This window comes from Gossypium arboreum, chromosome 4 (assembly GCF_025698485.1).
Source record: "Gossypium arboreum isolate Shixiya-1 chromosome 4, ASM2569848v2, whole genome shotgun sequence".
NCBI lineage: Eukaryota > Viridiplantae > Streptophyta > Magnoliopsida > Malvales > Malvaceae > Gossypium > Gossypium arboreum.
This window is the reverse complement of record NC_069073.1, coordinates 2,393,600-2,408,366: the sequence shown is the minus strand read 5'-3', so window position 1 is coordinate 2,408,366 and position 14,767 is coordinate 2,393,600. Positions and strand designations below refer to the sequence as shown.

Sequence of the window (14,767 nt, the reverse complement as noted above, 5' to 3'; positions counted from 1 at the left end):
AGATCGTATAAAGCTTGTATATGATTGTAAATCCTGTTGTAATGATGTTTTGAACTAAATAATATGTATTAGTTGTTAAATTGAATTGAAACTGATTGTAGCCACTCCGACAACAAATATGGCATCCGTAGCTCGAATTTGACGATAGGAGCAGGTATGCGGTGTTACAGATTTAGTGTTGTAAAGTTAGGACTAAATTTTAAAAAATATTAAGTTTAATTATGTCAAGTTATAAGATATTGTTAGTTATATAATAATGTAATTAAATAAGTATGAGCGAAAATAATCATATGTGATTATTGTGAAAAAGAAAAGAAAGAATGATAAAGTGATGAATTAAAGAAAGGGATATAAATGACCTAGTAAGTTATGATACATATGTAGTTATGAGAAAGAAAGAACTTATTTGTAAATGTGATAAAAATGAATAGAAAATATGAAAATTACGAAATAGTGATGTCTTGAATATTATTCTTAAAATCTCGTGTCAGTGAAATGAAAAAGAAGAAGATGATCAACTTTTATTATGAGGCTGTTGGGGTTCTTCTCCAATATAGAAGGACTTACAAACGGGCCTAAGGCCCAAACTCAACTTTTATAGGTTTAATTTTGTCAATTTGTGGCCAATTTTTTAGTATGAGATTTCAACGATCTAAAATAAGTTTGAATATCAAACGTCATATTTAAATATTATTTCTATCATAAAAGTTTCGAGAATTGACCAAATTACCTTTTTACGATAAAATTACCTTTTTGCCATTTCTCACAATTTCATCTCAAAATTTAGTACTTGGACCAATCCAAATTCTTAATTCATATTTAACTCTTAATATAAGTCCTTAAGTGGTGAGAATTACAATTTTGGCCTTCTCTCAGTGAAAATAGGAAAATTACAATTTAATGCATGTACTTGCCAATTATTTCAATTTAGTTCCAAAAGTGATTTCCATCTCACCAAATCATTTTCTAATATATTTCTTATAAAATAATTCATAATGATTCATATTTTCCTCTTTTGAATGATTTCACACATTAGTCTTTATACTTTTCAAAATTTACGATTTGTTCATTTTTGTCATATTTTTACCTTTGCAACTCTTTTCATATAATTCCTTCTTCAATATCAATGTTCTTTCATAAAATTTCTTATTTGAGTCATTCCACAATTTTTTTTCATTATTTTCTTGGTAGTAGAACTCGAAATTATGTCACATGTCATATCGAAATTTTCGGAGTGTTACATAGCTCTTTTTAAATCTCTATAAATTGCCTTTAGTTTTCAGAATGAAAGGCATCTTGTAGTGAAGATCAAGATCATTTTCTTGTTAATGTTTATTTTGTGTTCTTCATTTTCTATTCTTCACTATCTTTGTAAAAATCTTTAGTTATTCATAGTTGATATGTCCTATTCATTTATGTTTGAGTTCTTTAAGTTTATTATGTTCTTCAAGTTTTCCATTTTGAGGTAAAAGGGTGACAACTCTTGGCAAATACAATGTAAATTCTATACTCATCACCGGAGCTAAAATGAATTATTAAGTGATGAGATTTTGTCACGCTCAAGATGTGGTGAAAACAATTATGTAATATATTTCTTTAGAATTGATGTAAATATCAAATGTTATTTTGGTTGAAATGGTAAAATTGGGAGAGTGGATGTTTCGTCTCTTGGATACAAATTCTCCCAATGTATATTTTTAATTTTATATAAAAATACGCTTAAATTAATATTTATTTCTTTGTTAAAATAAAACTCTTTTGATAATTTAACAATTGAATTGGGACTCGATTATGGGTGACACTATCTCAATCAAAATATTTATATATAATATAGATACTTGCAAAGCAGTAATCTTAATCTATTGTCAACAATAGACCACACAATGAATGCATAAATAAATTAACTGTTATTTATTGTATACATATAAAATTCTTAACTCTCTTCCACTAAAGTGAGATATGAAAGTAGTTGGGTTGTAGAATCTAGCTGTTAGCAAATATTAAGATTGAAAACTCTATTAAAATAAATGTTATATTTAAGAATTAACTCTTGTTAATATAAAGGAGATGCATTAAAATTTATTAAAACTGAGATTTCTTGGACAACTTAAAAGATTGGTCTTAACTTTTAAATGTCCCATAACATTAGTAAACTAATCATTAAAACCCAAATATGAAGATAATTCTATTACTGCCTCCAGTCTCCACATTCCCAAAAGTAGGTTTCAGTCTGGTCAGGTGCAGCGCTCACGGGCCACGCCCAACCTCGAATTGGGCACATCGAAAAGCACACGATGGTTCTGTTGCTGCATATTGGCTATCACATTCAGCACTGAGTTCACGTTGTCCGGTGCCGACGCCATTGCCAAGCATGTTATGCTGCCTGCTGTGCTGTGGATTAGTAGGTTCTCTTGTGGCAGTGTTACGTTCATGCCAGTGAACATGAAAGTTATGGTGGGCGCCACGATGGGGACCGTGTAACATGTGTCGAACCCTCCCAGGGATGTCACATTGGCCACCTTAACTCGCCTTCGGAACGCGTTCCGGACTGCTATGTAGGCTGGTTCTACTAGCCGGGTGAAAACAGTACCTAATTTCAATACCAAAGTTTAGTATATTGCTTGAACGCAATCAAATAAGCTTTTATTTATCCAGTAAAAACAGGAGAATACCAGAATCAAAGATGGTCCCAGCACCAGTGGAAGGGTTGAAAGCCAATGCCTTTGGTGGGATATCGACAACCCTCCTTCCAACCCTAATTCCAATCAAATTCACAAAGTAGAGTGAGGGTCTTCTAGGGTTCTTCAACAATTGGGTGTATTTGATCCTAATAGGCTGACCTTTAGGCCCAAGTCTCAATGACCCAGAAAAGTTTGGTGACCTAAAGCTAGGCAAGCAGTATGAGAATGTAGATTTGTACAAATGTTGGGTTTGTGATAGAAGGGACAATGGGCCTCGACCCAACCCCAATAATCCCTGTTGTGGCACTGTCTTCCCCGTTGTCTTTTGGAGACAACCAAAAGTGTAGCTTGGGATAGGGTCTGTGGCTAGGGCCACTGTGTCCCGCGACAGGTTTCCTGCTATTGATGAACTGCCGTACGTCATGTTGAATATGCACGCGCTGCGACCGCAAGTGGGATTTGGTACCTGAAATTATCACATGATATGCAAATATGTTAAATAAATTTACATTTTTGGCTGAGAGTAATCATCTCATATACCCCTCATGCATGTCTATAAGTTGTATCATAATTTTTTTTTCCCTATGTTGGCTACACAACTTTCATTTTAGCTAGAAGGGATAATTTCGAGCCACAATTAACTTACGAAAAGCTTCATTTATGATGTTTTTCTTATCTAAAAGACTTGAGCTTGAGATCCTATTTAAAAAATATTAATTTTTTTACTACTTGACTTAACAAATGTTGGTAGTTAAGAGGTAATTTGGATTTAGAAAAATTTTGAGTTTGGAAATAAAATTGTGGCGAAAGAAGTTGTCATTTTTAGTACTCGAAAAAACTTGTAGGAGTAGAAGGCTTGGTTTCTTCCCTTTTGCTAACTTTATCCGAAAAAAACAACCGTTTAACGTTGCTTTTGGGTTAAAAGCAGCTTTTGACTTCGCATTGCTTACAGCCTTAATCAATGTTTGTGAGGCTCGAGACAAGCGCGTGAGAAGTGTGAATGGTTGGAGAAATGAAAGGGATTACCTGCTTGCATTGAGCTGCATGGCAGCCAAGGGTGTTGAAAGTGGTGGATTTAGCAGTGTTAAAAACCTTAGAAGAGCAGCCAATGCAGCCCTTACAAGGTATCCAAGCAGCATCATTGCTAGTATCCATGGCCATGAGCATGGTTTGAGGTGGGGTTCCTATTTTAACCCTCACAATATAGGTTGGACTTTGCACGATCTGCCTGCCTGAAGCTACTGGCACCACAGATTTCCCAGCCACCAGGCTGGACAAATATTGCAGCCTGGCCTGGTCCTTGGCTAGCATTGACAACATATCCTCTTCCCATGAGAGTGGCTTTGAGGGTTTGAGGGGTGAGCATTGACTGTAAATGTGGAACACTTGGAGGGTTGAGCCATGGTCTTGGATGTCACATTTGGGATTCAGGCCTTTTGCTACCGAAATGAAGAGGAAAACTAGACAAAAAATTTGGGTTTTCATAGTTTAAGCTTTTCTTCAAGGTTTAGGGACAGAGAGTGTGGGGAGTGAGTGTGTGTCTCTCTCTATATATGATATAATGTCAAACAAGATTAAAAAGATGACATATGTTCATGGTGCATTGTAAAAAAAGTTAAATTATTAAAAAATGAAAGATATAAAGTATTTTTAAGTTTTGACGTAAAAATATTATAGAGATCGCTAAATTACATTTTATTTCTTTATTCAAAAAGTGTACTATAATCCATTTGCTTTTTGTAGGCTATACCTCTATCCCTTCTTCAACAATTCTACCTTGAAATAGAATCTACTTTTACTTGTAATCTTTTTCAATAATATTTTATTTCATTCATGATAGTTGCTTAATTTATTTTTAGTTATGTGATTGAGCTTTTATACTTATTTATAGGAGTAGAGTATATTTTATAATTAATTATTTATTTATTTAAAGAATACATATAATGAAGAATTTAGTTACTACTTCTAGTAAAGAATACCCCATTTTGTCCAAAAATAATAATATTTTATATTGAAAGAGAAGAAAGAGATTTTGGAGCATGATCTAGGACATGCTTTATTGGAAAATCTTTAAAGAAATGTAGTGCATTATGGGAGGAAATATATAGTTCATCTTGGGGACTAAACAAATCTCAAAATATGCTCATTGAATACTTCATTTTGGATTTTTCTTAATATTTATATTTCATTTTATAAAATATTGGTGAATTAGATAATATTATTTGTATTTATTTTAAAAAATAAAATTATTAATCTATTAATATTAAATAAATATATTTATTGTAGATGTGTTAAATATGATTTTCTTTTGTGAATTATAATAGGAGAGTAACGCTTTGACAACAAAAAAATTAACATAACTTGAATTTAAATTATGAAAATCCTAACCATTAGACCAACACTAATTCTGAAATTTTTTAATGTAAATAATGAAATAAGATGCAATATTTTTAATAAAATGATTTTATAAATCAAAGTGGATATTAATTATGAGTTACGCTAATTAACTATGGCAGTTTAATAGAAAATTTAAGGGGGGCTGACTGCCACTTTAAAGCAGCAAAAAAGTGGTTTCTGTCACAGTCAGTGATATGATAAAATATATTCAATTTTTAAAAACAATAACAATTGAGTCCCTACTCCTTAGAGAATGATTTGGTTGCAACATTTTTTACAGCTAACTTAAGGGAGGAAACTTAGGCGTAATTGAGGGGGCACAAACAATAAGAAAAATAGAAATATCTTTAGGCAAAATATTTATTACCGTTGTGGTCTTTTTAAACTCTATAAATAGATTGCGGTGATAATGATTATCCTACAATATATAATTGAGCATTAAGTATTGTTATTATTGTAGTAATTAAGAATACGAGTTTAAGTGTATTTAAACGAATTTTTTCTTTAATTTAAAAGTTGAAGGTTTATGAGTAGTAGACATTGTATAAAAAAATTTATAAAAAAAATTCATTAGTATTAATATAATTTATTAATTTAAAGGGTAAACTACTTAGTTGGTCACTCAACTTTTAGGCTACTTTTATTTTAATCACTCAAACGTTAAATCTTTAATGGCAGTTAACTATGCATGCCACATTATGCTTGCACTTTCATTTTAGTCACTCGACTTTTAAGTCGCTTTTGTTTTAGTCACTCAAAAACTATCTTTTTTAAGTATTGGTTGGGGTTAAAAAATCAAAGTTTAAAGTGAAAAAGTGGTAGAAGTTAAAATAATACACAAAAATTGTCAAATTGTATTTGTTTATCTCATTGTTGAAAATTTCAAATTTGGGTTTTGAAATATAAATTTTAAATATTAAAACTCAAAATTATAGTAGCAACTCATTGACATTACCAATGGATAAAAAAATTTCAACAATTTATTTCATTTATTTTGATGTTTTGAAATTATTTTCAAAAACATCATTGAAATTTATTGTCTTTAATAGTTGCCTACAACATGGTAAAGCCAAAAAAAAATTTGAAATTAAGTTATATATTTTTACGAGAGCTAAAATGCAATTTTACAATTTTAATAAATTATATCTTTATAACTATTAAAGGACTAAATCAAAATTTAATCATTTTGAGGGGGCCAAAGTGTAATTTTACCTTTTACAAAATTAAAATTTTGGAAAACTTGAAGGGCCAAAAGTGTAATTTTATATTTTAGGGTGGAGGGGGCGGGTCCCCTGCCAGCCCCCTTGGCTTCGCCCCTAGTCTATGAAACCCAAATTTCTTTTGATTATATGATCTTCAATCTTTCATACTAAGCTAAAAGCAAAGGAAAATCATTACAATTAATTAAATTAATTAATTTTATCTTCCACTCCAAACAAAACTCATAATTTTTTCATCAACGTTTAGCTTACTATGGAAGATTGAGATTATATAATCAAAAGCACTTAAATTTTGTTGACAATTATTAAATATGAGTTGATTTCATTAACGATAATCTAGAAATATAAAATAAAATTTAAAAGGAGATTAAATTAATTAATTTTAATATTATAATAATAAATTGGTTGATATTATCAATAGATAAAAAGTTTCCAACAATTTTTCAATTTAGTTTGATGTTTTGAAATTTAAAATTTCAATATTAAAAATAAAAATTAGAATCTCGAAATGGGCTAAACAAGTACAAGTTGACAATTTTTGTGTATTATTTTGATTTCTATAATTTTTTCACTTTAATTCTTGAATTTTTTATCCCAATCAATATTTAAAAATAATAATTTTTGGGTGATCAAAATGAATGTGTAAACATATTGTGACGTGTTTAATTAACTGTGGAAAGCATCGTAAAAGTTGAGTGACTAAATTCCGAAAATTTCATTTTAGGTAATCAAAATAAAAATACCCTAATAACTAAATGACCAACTAGATAGCTTACCCTACTAGGGGCATTGCAAAAAAAATATCCCAATTGCTAGTTATATCTTTCAATCTTATTGTCTATGCTAATTTTCATCAAAATATCCCAATTTCTATTAACAAATTTAGTAGCTTTCATAAACAACCCCAAAAAAATTCAATCTCTTCTAAGCATAATTTGTTAGACTTTGATTATTACATTTAGGTAATCAAATGATAAATATGCATCCAACAAATCAATGAATTTAAAAAATAATAAGATAGAAGCATAAAAGATGAAGGGTTTGCTATTGTGTCATGGAAGTAGCTCAAGGCAGAAGGTAGACTTGGATAAATTCCTCATTTAGTTTAGTTTAAAGATGGCTATTAGATAAAGAGGAGAGTGATTTAAAATCAAACGACTCTATTGTTTGTAGGGTCCTTTCTCATCATGAGAATTCCTTCTTATTTACTAAGGTTTGTTCATCTTTGATTGAGGTAAGCTTCATCTCAAGATAGGTTTTCTTCATTGAGTCTAAGTCTCAAATAGGAATAAGTTTTCTTATTTTTGGAACACTTAGGTTTTAAATTTTCACTTTCTTGTTTTCTATAATTAGTGAAAGTATAGAAATGTATCTCATTGTTAGTTTTTAGGTAAAGATATATTATTTTGTTTGATTTGGATAGTGTGTTTTGAAGATAATGGAGACAAAATTAGAAGGGAGGGGATTATCAAACTAAAGTAATTTTAGAATTCATAGTAATAAAGAGAATTATCTTAAATCGAGTTCTAAATCGAAAAGAGGGTATTAGTTATTCTAATAGGAATATGGCCAATTGATGCATTGTTGTGTGTTTGATTGATGGGGAAATAATGATGCAATTTCATTTAGATTAGAAAGTGGATGAAAACAACTATATATGAAAGTCCCTAATTGATTATAGGTTTTCTGATCTAATTCTAAAGATGGAGGGGTGATTCAATTCTAACTAAGTTGTATTTTACAACTATCAAATTTTGGAGTCAGATCCATAATCTCCTTATGGATCTAATAAAGATTAAAAATGCACAGATCATTAGTGGACGGTTGGGAAAGTCATTCAAAATGATGGTTTGGTGAATGGTGAAGGATTGGTAGAAGTTGTATGGGACTTTGAATTGATTTAAAGATATTGAAACCTCTTATTAAAGGACTTCGATTTCTAACACCTAACAAAGGGAGAGTATAAGTGACAATCAAGCATGAAAAACTTTATAATTTCTATTACAATTGTAGCTGTTGAAGACATAAAATGAAAACTTGTAGAATCAAATTGAAAGATGGTGTTAAGAGTGAGGTTATTCCAAATTATGGGGCTATAACGAGAGTATTAGGTCAAAAGTGTCGGTACTAAGTTAGAAATAGGAAATGGGGAAATGTAAGGACTAATAGGATGGGTAGGATATGCTAGAATAAGGAATACAAATGAGGATAGGGAGTGGGAAGGTTGACTAAAGTAGTGGAATAAAAAGGATCGGGGGAGAATTTTAAGAGGGATGGGAGGGAGAGTATTGAAGGAAAGGAAATTGAATGATGGGAAATGATGGAGGAGAGTGGAAGTCTCAAATCAATCTTGAATCAACCTTATTTTGAATAGATTCCAAGTTCCTTGATATCTAAAATTGTCTCAAACCAAACATATATTGAACCAAACATATGTCCTTTAGTGTATGGATTTAGTTTGAACAAAATAGATATTCAATTTTTGCCAAATAAATCTTCCAAGATAAATTGTGATTTAGCTTATAATAACATTTTCCCTAAGCTTAAACAAAACCTTAATAAAAACTTTGAGCATATACCTTTTCTACCTAAATTAGTGTCTATCAAAATACAACAAAATCATTCACTGAAATTCCCTCTTGTCAAACTTTGAATCAAACTGAAACCTTTATAAAAATGTTGAACCATCCTCTGAGAATATGAACCTAAACCAACCTAATACCCAAAGGAAAAAGGTAGAGAAAACGTATGAAAAGGAAATTGTTAGTGGAGTTATGAGTCTATAAACTTATCAACATTAGCAAGATGAATTGTTTTAATTGCAATCTAAAATTAATTGCAATCTAAAATTAATCATTTAAACAAACAATCTCGCAAACGACAAGTTGCGAGTTGATAACACATATTTGATTATTTTGTAGATGTATCCACCAAAATCATATAATATCAAAACCATCCATTTGGTGGATGAATGTGCCCACATTCATTTCAGAAATGCAAGACATTAAATCTCAACTTTAACTAATGAGTTGTTAACAATCAATTTTTATTAAGAACAAACAACATATGAGAATTCTTTAAATTAAATAATCTTCTGGTTCTTTAACGAATACCTATATGAATTCTCAATTAATTTTCGAATCATATATGATCCTGAATCATCTAACTAGTCACAACAAGTAGTAAATGTATTTGTATCAGTAAAATTTTAGTTTACTTTAACATGTTTTTCAATTGTACTAATAATGTCAATAAATTATGACAATTGATAATTTTATTGTCATTCTTTTTACTTTGTATCTTTGTATAAGCAGTATTATGACATTTACTTCTTGAAATGTCTAAATCAATGTGAAGTCCATAATGTTCTTAATAATAATGACCTTGTTCTAGTTTATTAAGTCTTAGCTTAATTGATATCGATATTGTTACTAGTGCAGAAAGACATTGATTTGAAGACACTCAAACACGTTTTATCTTCTTATTTAAGAGTTGAAGAAAGATTATAACTAATTTTAAATATTATATAAGAAAATAAACTTTATTCTAAATAACAATACATAATAATCTTTCAAATTTTAAGTTGTGAAACCTACTTAATTCTCATACAATTGAACTCATTTTTAAGAAGCAATCCATCACACATCCAATATCTACATCCAATTTCAATATGGGTAGTCTCTTATCATACTTTAAAACTTTTGTACAATCTCTTCATATGAAAATTTAACATTAAAATAAGTAAAAAAATAAGTAAAAAAATGTGATTTATAGTAATAATTATTATTTCTTATTGGGTAGTAATTTTGGATCTTATAGTGTATCCACATGCAATGAAAATTGCACAATTAAACTATATATTAAGCAATCATGATGAAATGACCCACAACGATTTGGGGGTCTTTTTCATAATATTCTTTGCTTTAGTGTGATATTTTAAAAAAATAATAATAATAAAAGTAAGATCTTGATTTAACCTTTTTTATATTTTAGAAAACAAAGGTACAAATGGGGGAAAATATATTGGAAACATAGATAATGGAAGGGAAAAAAAGGGTGATTCGCCTTTACGGGATATTTGTATCACATGGGGTTCGTATATATACATCTTGCCTTTCACGTCGAGATGTCTCTTTTTTATTTTTATTTTAATAATAAAAAAGTTCAACTAGAAAACAAATTACGAGGTGAGTCAAACTCACGTTTAGCAAAGTCAAACATTTACCATCTCTTTGTCTACATTAGCAAATTCAATTTTGGTTGATTATTTTTAGTATGATACCTTTAATTTCTTTTTTGTTTCATTTTATAATATTATTATAGTATGTAATTTTATTATTATTGTTATTTTTACACTAATTGTAGGTAAACGTATCGCTTATTTAAAGGGACTTTTAGCCGATTGAGTCTTAACTCGATTGGTATAAATATTATTATCAATGCAAGAGGAAATAAGTTTAAGTGCGCTGAAGCGCATTATTCTCCTATTTATGATTTGGGCAGGTTATTGATAGTTTTAGATATTATATCAAAAAAATTAAATTTAATAAAAACCTATAATAAAATTTATTTTTTAAAAAATACTATTATCAATTTGTCACTTTAAGATAATAATGACAATAACAAACTATACATGAATTTAGAATTATTTGGTTATTCAAATATTGAATTTAAGTTATATAATTTATTTGATATATTTCTTAAAATAAATAGGAAATATAATTAAACTGTTTGATAAACGTAATTTTAAAATTTTAAGGGTAAAGTATTTAAAGGACAATGTTAAAATAAATAAATAAAATTGAAAGAATTGAAAAATTCTCTCTTATTATGAATTATCAAATGTGCTTAAAAACTAAATTATTGAAAATATTTTATCTAATCATTTAACACACTTTTTTCATTGAAAAAAAATCTATCATTGCTTTTTATTATAAATTATCAAATATGCTTAAAAATTTGAATCATTGAAAAAATAATTTTTGTTGATTTAATTCTTTTTCAAAAGATTATCAAATAATGCCTCAAGATGTATTTAGTAAACTGAAAAATTAAATGCTAAAAATAAGTACTGAATTTTATAAACACTGAATTTATATTATAGAACTGTTTTGGTATATTAGTAAAAAATAAGCATTGAATATAATATTTTGTTTGATAATAATAAATCTTGATTTTTAAAAATACATTATTTCATAATTTTAATGTTATTAAGATGATATTATTTATTTTATTTTAAACAGTTTAGGATAAAGGTTAAAAGATAAAATTTAAATTTTTAGTAAAAGATTTAATTATATTATTCAATTAAATTAACTTTTAATTCTTATAAAATACAATAATCAAGTTAAAGTGAAAAAAATTATCTCAAATTTCATAAAATAAAAATAAAAATTTGTTTCCAAATGTAGTAGGAGGAATGGACCACCATAAATTGCGGACTGCCAGGCCTACTGCTAGAACATGAAAAGATGTGAACCACTCATCATGTATTGATTTTATTGCAACATGCATTAATGTACACACTTAATTAAGAAAATATTGTTGAATAAAATTTTAGGAAAATATTGCAATAAATCTTGATTTAAAAATTACATCATATTTGATTTATCTTAAGTCTTATAAGAAGTTAGTCTGACACTTGATCACTAAAATTTAAATGAAATATTATAAATAAATATTAATAATATTATTTAAATATAATTAAATATTAATTTTAAGAAGAAAAAAATCAATTTAATTAGGTAAATATGTAGTTTTAAAATAAAATGAGGGTTTTAAGTTTTTTTTTCGAAATTTAGATAAATAGGTTGTTTTTGAAGAGAGAAATTGAATACACATATTGGGAAAAATGCTTTTTGAAAAATAATTTTTACAAAAACACGTTTTCTTTTGATACATTAGCTCATTTGGTTAGACGATCAAATAATAGTGATTTCATTCTTGAGTTCTAGGTTTAATTCCTCTTCTAAGCACAATTGTATTTTTTTTTATTTCATGTTGTTTTAAATTTTTTTTAATTATGAACCCTATGTTATGGCCTGATAGTTAATGGTGTTTATTGTGTTAAGTGTGGCCTGAGTTTGAGTTGTGCTAGTTACGTTTGTTATTAGGGTTTTGCTTTGTTATTGTAATTCACCAAAAATGTTTTTAATTAATAAATATATTATTTTCTATTTTATTTTAATTCATCTATTTAATTAATAACTCTTTTATTTATATAAGTAAAATAATAAATTTGTAATTATACAATAAAAATATATTATATATATGATTATGTTAAAAATATTTTTAATTAATAACTCTTTTATTTATATAAATAAATTAATAATTACATAATTATATAATAAAAATATTTTTTATATTTATCATTATGTTAAATATATTTTATTTTTAAAAATATAAACTAATTTTTATATATTTTTCTTTATGTATAATAATTATATGTCAAATATTTATTTCTCTATTTACATTGTGGGTATGGTGATTTTAAATATTATAAAATCAAATAATTATTTCAAGTATCATTATTATTTTATATGTAAAATATTTCAATTGTTTAGTTTTTGAAAATATTTTCTGTTTTCTATTTTAAAAATTAAAAAAGCATTTGATAAATAAAAATTTATTTTAATAATTTAAATATGAAAATATTTTGGTACTCTATTTTTTTATAATAGAAATATAAGTAATAAAATAAAGTAATTACAACATTTATATGGATCCCTGATAAGAGATTTTGATATTTAAATATAATTGAAAAACTATTTATTGTATTTAAATTTTTACAGAAATTTTTAAAATTTCAGCTTCTTAATGAAAACTAAAATAGAGTTTATTTCCTAAATCAAACAGCCTAAATTAAAATATAATTATGTTAACCAACTAAAGTAAACACCACTGTTTCATATTAACCTTATTATTACATTTATTATTACTGTTATAATAAGCGTGATGGTAGAATGATCGTAAAGAAAAAAGAAAATAAAAATAAAAAAATACATAGATTTTATATGAAAATCTTTTTAGGAAAAAATTACGGGTAAATGAGAAGAAATTCACTAATGTTGAAAAACAAACGATACAATAGGAGTTTTAACTACATCTATTTAAGAGTTAAAAAATCATATTCTAATCAAAGTAAGATAGAAAAAGAATAGTTTTATATGGATTCAACTCTGCCTACAGTCCTCGGTGCCCCCACAGATCCCTTATTTTGTCACTATATTTATTTTTTCAGCAAGTAACGAGATTGTGAAACACACCATCTCTAATTATTATTATTATTATTATTTTTATTTTGATTACAATATATACAATCCAAAATAGATGAGTCTCTAGAGTAAAAGTGTAAATACAAAAAAAAAAAAATTCTGCAGTTTTGGGCCCATTTAATCAGAAAAATTAAATTACTTGGAAGTTTCCCATAATGGACTTCAATGTCATCAACAACTATGTATATGGCTTGAAAGAAGTCAAGGAAGTCAAAGAAATAAAATATCTATATATATCACGAGTCAATCCAATATAAATTCTGTTTAAAATTGTTCATTTTATAAAATAAGTTTTATTATTATGGAATTTTATCTCCTTATATTTTACCTAATACATACTTACAGCGTAATTAAAAATTTTAATGTAACAAATTTATAAATAAATAAATAAAATTATGACTTGGTTAAAATGATAAATTTGAAATAATTAAAATTTTGATGTTTTAAATTTAAATATCGGGATTCTCATTTTATATATTTATTTTTTAAATTTATGAAAATATAAAAAGACATAAATACTTTCAAGATAACATTTGTTATTTTATAAAATAAAGAGTATTTTGATAATTTGATAATTAAGTTGGGATCCGATTAATAAGTGACACAAATTTGATCGGATACTTAATATATAGTATGAATAAACCTATAAAAATCACACATAAAATGGAAAAATTTTAGTTTTGACTCTTTATTATACTTAAATTTTAGATTTAATCTCTATACTTTAACTTTTAACATAATTTGGTCACTCTATTTTTATAATGTAATTAATTAGTCCAAATAGTTAATACATTTAACTTTTCAATTACATTATTACGTGGTTATATATAATTTGAATGTTTTAATACTGACATGTGGCTTCCTATTTTTTAGGTTTGCATTGTAATTTTTTTTCTTTTTTTTTACATTATAAGACAATGGTCAAATTTCAAATTTGGCCACTAAACTAAGTTGAAACCGAGATTTAATCTATATACTTTATTTCTACACATAATTTGGTCTCTCTATTTTTATAATATTATTAGGTAGTCTAAATATTTATTATTGTTAATTATTTCAATCAAAATGCTTACGCCAAAATTTTTCTTAAGAACACTATTCCAATAAAAATTATTTTATCATGACGAGTTAGAATGAACATTCCTAAGAAAAATCCTAATAAATATTTTTAATGTTATTTAAGTGCCATGTGAAT

The 14,767-nt window shown here is 26.9% G+C and overlaps 1 protein-coding gene across 1 annotated transcript; it reads right to left on the bottom strand.

The window, feature by feature from the left end:
- Positions 1–2,050: 2,050 nt before the first annotated feature.
- On the bottom strand, positions 2,051–4,264 carry LOC108458090 (aspartyl protease AED3-like). The gene is made up of 3 exons (XM_017757338.2): positions 3,708–4,264; positions 2,673–3,147; positions 2,051–2,590 (listed from the first exon to the last, which is right to left on the bottom strand). Exons 1-3 carry the CDS (start codon positions 4,164–4,166, stop codon positions 2,235–2,237), a joined length of 1,290 nt encoding a protein of 429 aa, XP_017612827.1. The 5' UTR covers positions 4,167–4,264; the 3' UTR covers positions 2,051–2,234.
- Between the last annotated feature and the right edge of the window lie 10,503 nt (positions 4,265–14,767).

Coding starts and splice junctions, on each gene's coding strand:
- LOC108458090 (XM_017757338.2), bottom strand. CDS start 4,166: ATGAAAACCCAAATTTTTTGTCTAGTTTTCCTCTTCATTTCGGTAGCA. Junction 3,148..3,707: donor ATGCAGCTCAATGCAAGCAG/GTAATCCCTTTC, acceptor TGATAATTTCAG/GTACCAAATCCCACTTGCGG. Junction 2,591..2,672: donor TGGGACCATCTTTGATTCTG/GTATTCTCCTGT, acceptor TATTGAAATTAG/GTACTGTTTTCACCCGGCTA.